Below are 6,663 nucleotides of genomic sequence, written 5' to 3'. Positions count from 1 at the left end.
ATGAGTCAGATGAAGAGCAAACAACAGAGTGCCTTGGTGCATACATCGGACTAAAAGATGTTTAAATCTCTGTGTAAACAATGAGTGACGTACACGCGCGAGAGATAATTTCCGGCGCTTTCCGGCGCTTGCGCAGATCGAAGCGCCCGCGCCCTCTGACCTTTTCCGTCGCTTTCCGGCGCTTGCGCAGACCGAAGCACCCGCGTCCTCTGATCATTTGGGTGTGTGTGTTTACAAGAGGACAAAAACTATATAAATACTGTTCGTTTTCTCACACAAACCGCTCGTTTCGTGTCTTAAGCCATCAATGTGTACTTACGATGGGGAATTGTTTAATTTGGACGATGGGGAATTGTTTAATTTGGACTTTGTGCATGCTGTTTTGAGACAGTGACCATAGACCTGCATTATATGACTGACAGACAAGAACGGTTTGACCTAAAAATATCAAAATTGAAACTACTCCGGAAAAAAAGACACCTACATCTTGGATGCCTTTGAGGTAAACTAAAACATACCAAAAATTAATTTCAAAGTGAATTATTTTTACTCAATATTTTATAATATACCATATGAGCAAAGAAGTATCTTGTAACCAATGAACAACATGTCAGAAAAAGCATGGTTTATTGTTTGATTACAAAAAATACTTTCTTAAGAAACAAAGTATAAGTTACTTAAGAAGAAAAGTTGTTTGGAATTAATCAAGTTCATGTGCTAGAGAAGATTTACAAAAACAACTTTAGTAAGACGTATTGGCACATTGACAGTTGCATTCAACACACTGCAAAAGGCACTCGTATCTACAACCACGCATCATGGATGTTAAACTTTTAACATAAATACATTAAGAGCAGCATTTAAAGCAAATGTGTGTACAAACTTTTTGCAATTAGAATTACAGGCAGCGGCCCTGGAAACCTCCCACACATTAGAGGGGATCCACTGATGACATCGTAAATGCTCTACAATGTCACAACCAATCACCAGCGGAAGAGTCTTCTCCGCTAGTTCTGATTGGTTGTTTAGTGTTGTCTTTCATGTAAACAATCTAGTAGTTTAACCCAAGGTTCTAGCTGGTAAACTTCTGAAGTCGTCGCCAGCGGATCTCTTCAGGCGTCGGGTTAGAGTGGGAATAAGTGCCATGTGAAGTAGATCTAGCCTGCGTAGAACCACCTACAAAGCAAAAATAACAAAGTTGCACCTTGTAACTGTTGGTACTATAGTATACTATGACTTTTGATCAATTTAATGTATCCTTAATAAATAAAAGTGTCAGTTCTTTCAAATAAATAAATAAACTAAATAATCTTACTGACCCCATACAAATATAATACTTTTATTTACAAGCTTGTTTATGACAGAGCATTTTTAAATAACGTGCTCATTTTCAGCACATCTTGACTGGTCACCTCTTTCGCTGAGGCTGGCCCTGACAGCGGCCTGGTACTGCTCCTCATCTGACAGTCCTGCTGTATAGGGATGCTGGGGCGGCGCAGAGGGCATGTGCGTGTCGTACGGATCCCTGTAGGGGGCGCCATACTGCCTGTGATTAAATGATTGCTGTCCATAATGTGTGTTTGGAGGATTCGGCATGCCATATCCACTGTATCCTGTGAACACAGACATACAAATGATGCATCTTAAGGACTATAATGGACTAGTAAGCAGTCCTTAAATCGTTTCATCTTTAATGGCTCTCAAAGTCAGAGCCATTTCTGAGGACAGATGTGATTTAGTAATATCAGATGGCTGCCTTTTTAACGAATTGAATACTTCCCTATAAAACAAAAAGAGAAAAATGATTCAGATTTGATATTATTCAAGATCTGTAACTATATACCTGATGAATTGTAGTATGTCTGCTGCCCTCCATGATGCCCATTAGATGTCACAAAGCCTGAAATTACATAGATATGGCCGTTTATGTGAACGGATGCATTTATTCCCGGATTAAGTGTCCTCATGCTCTACTATTCAGAAGTTTTTTAATATTTTTGAAAGAAGTTTCTTATGCTCACCAAGGCTGCATTTATTTGATCTAAAATAAAGTTAAAACAGTTCTGTGATCAAAGCTGTATTTTTCAGCATCATTACTCCAGTTTTCAGTGTCACATGATCCTTCAGAAATCGTTCTAATATGATGATTTGCTGCTCAAGAAACATTTCTCATTATTATCAATGTTGGAAACAGTTGTGCTGCTTAATATTGTTGTGGAAACTGATTCATTTTTTTATTCATTTGTAACGTTATAAATATCTTTACTGTCACTTTTGACCACTTTAACACATCCTTGACCCCAAACTTTGAACAGTAATGTAGTGTATATGCGTACAGTATTAACATATTTAAAGGGGTGGTTGATTATGATTGTGGTTGAAGTTCAAAGCAAAGGGAGATATTTGCTTTTAAAGAAAATCCTTTTTAAGGACTACAACAAACGGCTGGTAGGGACTACACGAGCTTCCTCCCGAAAGAGAGGTTTTAAAATTTACATAAACCCCGCCCCCGGGAACGCAATTTATAGATTATCAAGACAGAAAATGCTAATCAATGACTAGTAGAAGATAACTACACATAAACTACATAAATTCACCAACTAACCATACAGAAATGTCCTGGTGCTTTCTACATGTTGTCACTTCTTCTAGAGTCTCTCCATCATTGTCTGACTCCGGTTTGAACATAAAAGGCTAAACATTTTTGACATTTTCTGTGCGAGTGCAAGCTGTTGAAGCTCCGGCCTCTGTGCTGGAAGCAGCAGCTCATTTGCATTTAAAGGGACAGACACAAAAATACATGCTATGTAAAAATATCTGTGGGGTATTTTGAGCTAAAACTTCATATACACACTCTGGGGACATCAGAGATTTATTTTACATCTTGTGAAAAGGGCATTATACCACCCCTTTAAGGTACAAATATGTCAAACACACACAAGAACACTCAAATTGCTGTGTTTACCTGCACAGGTTTTCATGAGCCTCTTTAGTGGTCCTTTCGTGTAGAGAAGCCCAACCAGGATCCCAGCCAGATGTCCAACAAATGACGTCCTGCAAGAGTGAAAGTGTGTTAATATAAGCTGTGAATCAGATCCTAGGCCAACAATAAAGCAAAACGTAGTTTAGAAGAAGAAAAAAACGATGTCATATGGTCTGTAGTGTAATTACGGTGACCACCTGGTTATTGCTCTGTTGCAGGATGTAGATGTGATTTTGCGGGACAATGTGGGACACGAATGAGAGAGATAAATGTACTACTATTATACTACGTAAATGTTGATTTACAATCTTTGGAAAGCCTATTTGCCATTATGTTAGATAATAACATGTTTTAAAACGCGGTCGTGTGTAGCGTTCACTTCAGATCGGAGGATTATCGTCCCGGCGATATGATGGAGTTCAACATGGGATACCGAAGTAAGAACCGGGTGAGACTCAGAGCTGGTGCGGTTCCTTCAGTGCACGCATCTTCGGGTTCTCCCAGCAAACAGCGCTGACGTGGAAACCAGGAATAAACATTGTGCAATGAATGAACGAACTGTCCAGTGTCCACAGATCAGCAACATTCACCATGGCTTTACTGTAGTAACACTAACTGCAACCATGGAAGTTTGGCATTTTCCACTAAGGCCCAGTATGCATCCACCTCCCTGCAACACTGACTTTCCTCAGCTGTAAACATTGCCTCGCATTTCCCACACAAGCACCTATGGAACAAAACATTTATCAGGAATAAATATCTCTCTGTCTCTCGATGAGAAACCGCTAAGTTATATCACGTAACGTTAGTCTGGGTGGATATTAATGAGCATGACAAACGCCTGATCAAAGCTTAGTTTCTGTTATTGTAAGTTCCAATATGTTCTGTCTAACATTAATCCTGGCCTGTCCCTGCTCTCTTGGCAGCCTAGCAGGCACATAATTGTATGGATGTGGTCCGTCAACAATTTCCTCAGCGTCCGAAATGTCATTGCAATCCATTTTTCCCTGTTGTTTGAATCGACCGCTCTCCCTCGTGCTACGTCACGCCCATTTTCAGATGCGGAAGTAAAATTTTCTCACAAAAACGACTCCAGAAGCCACTGTAGCGTATTTATACGTTTTTTTTTAAAGAAAATCTAGTTCCTACATTATTTTTCTATACATTGACTTGTTGGGTCTTCTAACCTGCAAGATGCTCTTTAAATACATTTATTTAAGTAGCGACTAGTTTATTTTCCTTTATTAGACTATGCAAACAATAAATTGGATTCAGTGCATCCAGTAAAAAGAAAAAGCTCCCTATTTCGTCTAATAGTCTAAGTCTAATAGTATGGCTGTTTTTCTCTTGTGTCTTTGAAATGAGTGTCATGCCTACCCCGGATTCATGACATGGATGAGGACCAACTCCACCCAGCAGGAGTAGCGATTGGCTATGGGCAGCCCCATGATGTACGTGGCTCCGCCTGGATGATAATGATTATTCACCACCTTCAGCCCAAACAGAACACCTGAAACAAACCACAAACAGCTGCAATGCTTATTTCTTACTAGAGAAATATAAACATTTCATCTATAAATTAATTGATTTCGTTTGTTCCACTCCATTTTTATTCTTTTCACCACTGTACAGGATTAATGTGATAGTAAAAGATACATTATCTTTCAAAAGTTGTTGTTTTATTTGTTAAAAAACAGAAATTAATACTTTTATTCCGCAAAGATACATTAAATTGATCAAAGTGACAGTAAAGACACTACTTGCAATGTTACAAAAGATTTCGATTTAAAATAAATGCTGTTTTGCACTTTCTATTAATCAAAGATTCCTGAAAAAAAATATCATGATTTATGAAATATATGAAGCAGCACAACTGTTTTCAGCATGAAAAATGTTTCTTGAGCAGCAAATCAGCATATTAGAATGATTTCTGAAGGATCATGTGACGCTGAAGACTGGAGTAATGATGCTGAAAATACAGCTTTGATCACAGGAATAAATTACATTTAAAAATATATTAAAATGGAAAACAGTTCTTTTAAATTGTCCTAATGTTATCATGATCCAACACAACACACACCTGAGAACCCCACCGCACACTGTAGACTATACGACGAGTCTTCCGTCATCCGTGTCAGTCCTGTCTCCAGGAGCAGGTAGATCAATCCGGTGAGCAGAGAGAAGACAGACAGCAGGTACGCAAACCAGGCGCCTCCCAGTTTCCTTTCAAGCTTGATGCCCTTCCAAAGGAGGGAGGCCATGTTGAAGTACAGATGCATGTCGTCAGCATGGTGAAACGGTGACAGCAACAGACGAGCCCAGTCTCCGTACCAGTACGCCTCCCGAACGCTCAAACACGTCTGAAAAACATACAAACAGACCAGATTTACAAAACATCTTATCAGCACTAACATATTAAGAAATGTGTCTACAACTTTTACCAACCTTTTAAATAAAGTAATCCAAAAGTTTACACATTTTCTACATTCAGTTGCTATCGGCAGATGTGGCAAAAACCCATTTTGGATGTGCTCTGTGTTGAAGTTTGTTATAATAACATCTACCTGTAGGAGGGGTTTGGCAGGAAACAGGAACAAGTAGACATTGAGGCCCAGTGTTGCAAGAGTGACGGGTGGGATGTTGTCTATTCCAAGCTGGAAAACCTGAGAGGCCAGCAGGAGCAGGCCGAGATTGGATCCCCTTTGTCTGTTGCGCATCTAAAACACACAACCACATTCTCATACACATAGTGTTTTATCTATGTAAAAGTTTTAGTTTACATTTCTTGAAAGACTGCTTCTTTTACATTAATGTGTTCAATATTGGGGAGGGGCATTCCATTCTAGAGAGCATCTGATTGGACAAAAACTGTGTGGTGCAGGATGAGTCATCAACGTTTTCTGTCTATTTCCTAAAAGATGTGAATTTTTAAAAGTGTGTATTTGCCACACAAAAAAAAAAATATTGGCAGATAGACTTTTTTTTAGAGTCATTAAATGTAGTTGTGTATTTTATCTAAATCTGAAATAGTTGGAAATGGGTCCCTTCAAGGTATTATAGCATAGCATTAATTCATTTCATTTGACAATAAAGTCATCATGCATTCATAGTATGTACTACACACACAAGCGCATTCAAATCAAAATATCATTAAACCAATGTACTGTATCTTCTTAATTGTTTGAAGCAAATATTTACAGAGCATTTTACGTGCCCTTTACAAGCCTTATCTAGGCTAAATACTAAACATAAGAATATTATGGGTAATATCACGCATGTAATCTTATCTGCTACATACATACAATCACTATTATTTTGAGGAATAAATAAAGTATTCTAGGCTACATAGACAGAATTACTGTGCATTTATGACTTACCATTACATCTGAATGTACAGCTGCTGTTTTGAATGCTCGAAGTTCCTATGTTGTAAATTGGATGTTGTGTCAAGCGATTCCGAGTCCTAATATTAGCAATCAACAGTAGGACCATAGACTGTAATAAAAAAGAGTAGGACACGTCAGAATTTACTTTCATTTCACCATGTTTCGTCAGGTAGTAAACACGGAAGTGACGCAACAAGACTTCTGGTCGCGTGATCTCATCCCTCGTGACGTTTGTATTTTTTTTATGTATTTTTTTTCTGGGAGTGAACTCTCTGACCTTTGCAAAAACGAGTT

General features: G+C 38.5%; 1 protein-coding gene across 2 annotated transcripts; it reads right to left on the bottom strand.

Annotated features, from left to right (window-relative positions):
- Window positions 1–531: 531 nt before the first annotated feature.
- rhbdd1 (rhomboid domain containing 1) lies at window positions 532–6,586 on the bottom strand. Of its 2 annotated transcripts, XM_084419993.1 has the most exons (8): window positions 6,361–6,586; window positions 5,548–5,700; window positions 5,064–5,343; window positions 4,361–4,493; window positions 2,966–3,054; window positions 1,844–1,900; window positions 1,413–1,613; window positions 532–1,176 (listed from the first exon to the last, which is right to left on the bottom strand). In XM_084419993.1, the coding sequence occupies exons 1-8, from the start codon at window positions 6,361–6,363 to the stop codon at window positions 1,073–1,075; spliced, it is 1,020 nt and encodes a 339-aa protein (XP_084276119.1). In that variant the 5' UTR covers window positions 6,364–6,586; the 3' UTR covers window positions 532–1,072. The 2 variants fall into 2 exon arrangements, with proteins under 2 accessions (XP_084276119.1, XP_084276120.1); XM_084419994.1 differs by lacking the exon at window positions 1,844–1,900 and having other exon boundaries at window positions 544–1,176; window positions 6,361–6,576.
- Window positions 6,587–6,663: the final 77 nt, after the last annotated feature.

The sequence above is a fragment of the Rutilus rutilus genome (assembly GCF_951802725.1).
Source record: "Rutilus rutilus genome assembly, chromosome: 9".
Classification (NCBI taxonomy): domain Eukaryota; kingdom Metazoa; phylum Chordata; class Actinopteri; order Cypriniformes; family Leuciscidae; genus Rutilus; species Rutilus rutilus.
Note: the sequence above shows the minus strand (reverse complement) of the source record. Positions and strands in the feature narration are given on the sequence as shown.

Bases quoted from the DNA above. Each gene is read 5' to 3' on its own strand.
- rhbdd1 (XM_084419993.1), bottom strand. The intron at 1,901-2,965 runs GTAAACACAGCA...ATGTAATTTCAG, and splicing joins GCTCATGAAAACCTGTGCAG to GCTTTGTGACATCTAATGGG. The intron at 1,614-1,843 runs GTATATAGTTAC...CTGTGTTCACAG, and splicing joins GACATACTACAATTCATCAG to GATACAGTGGATATGGCATG.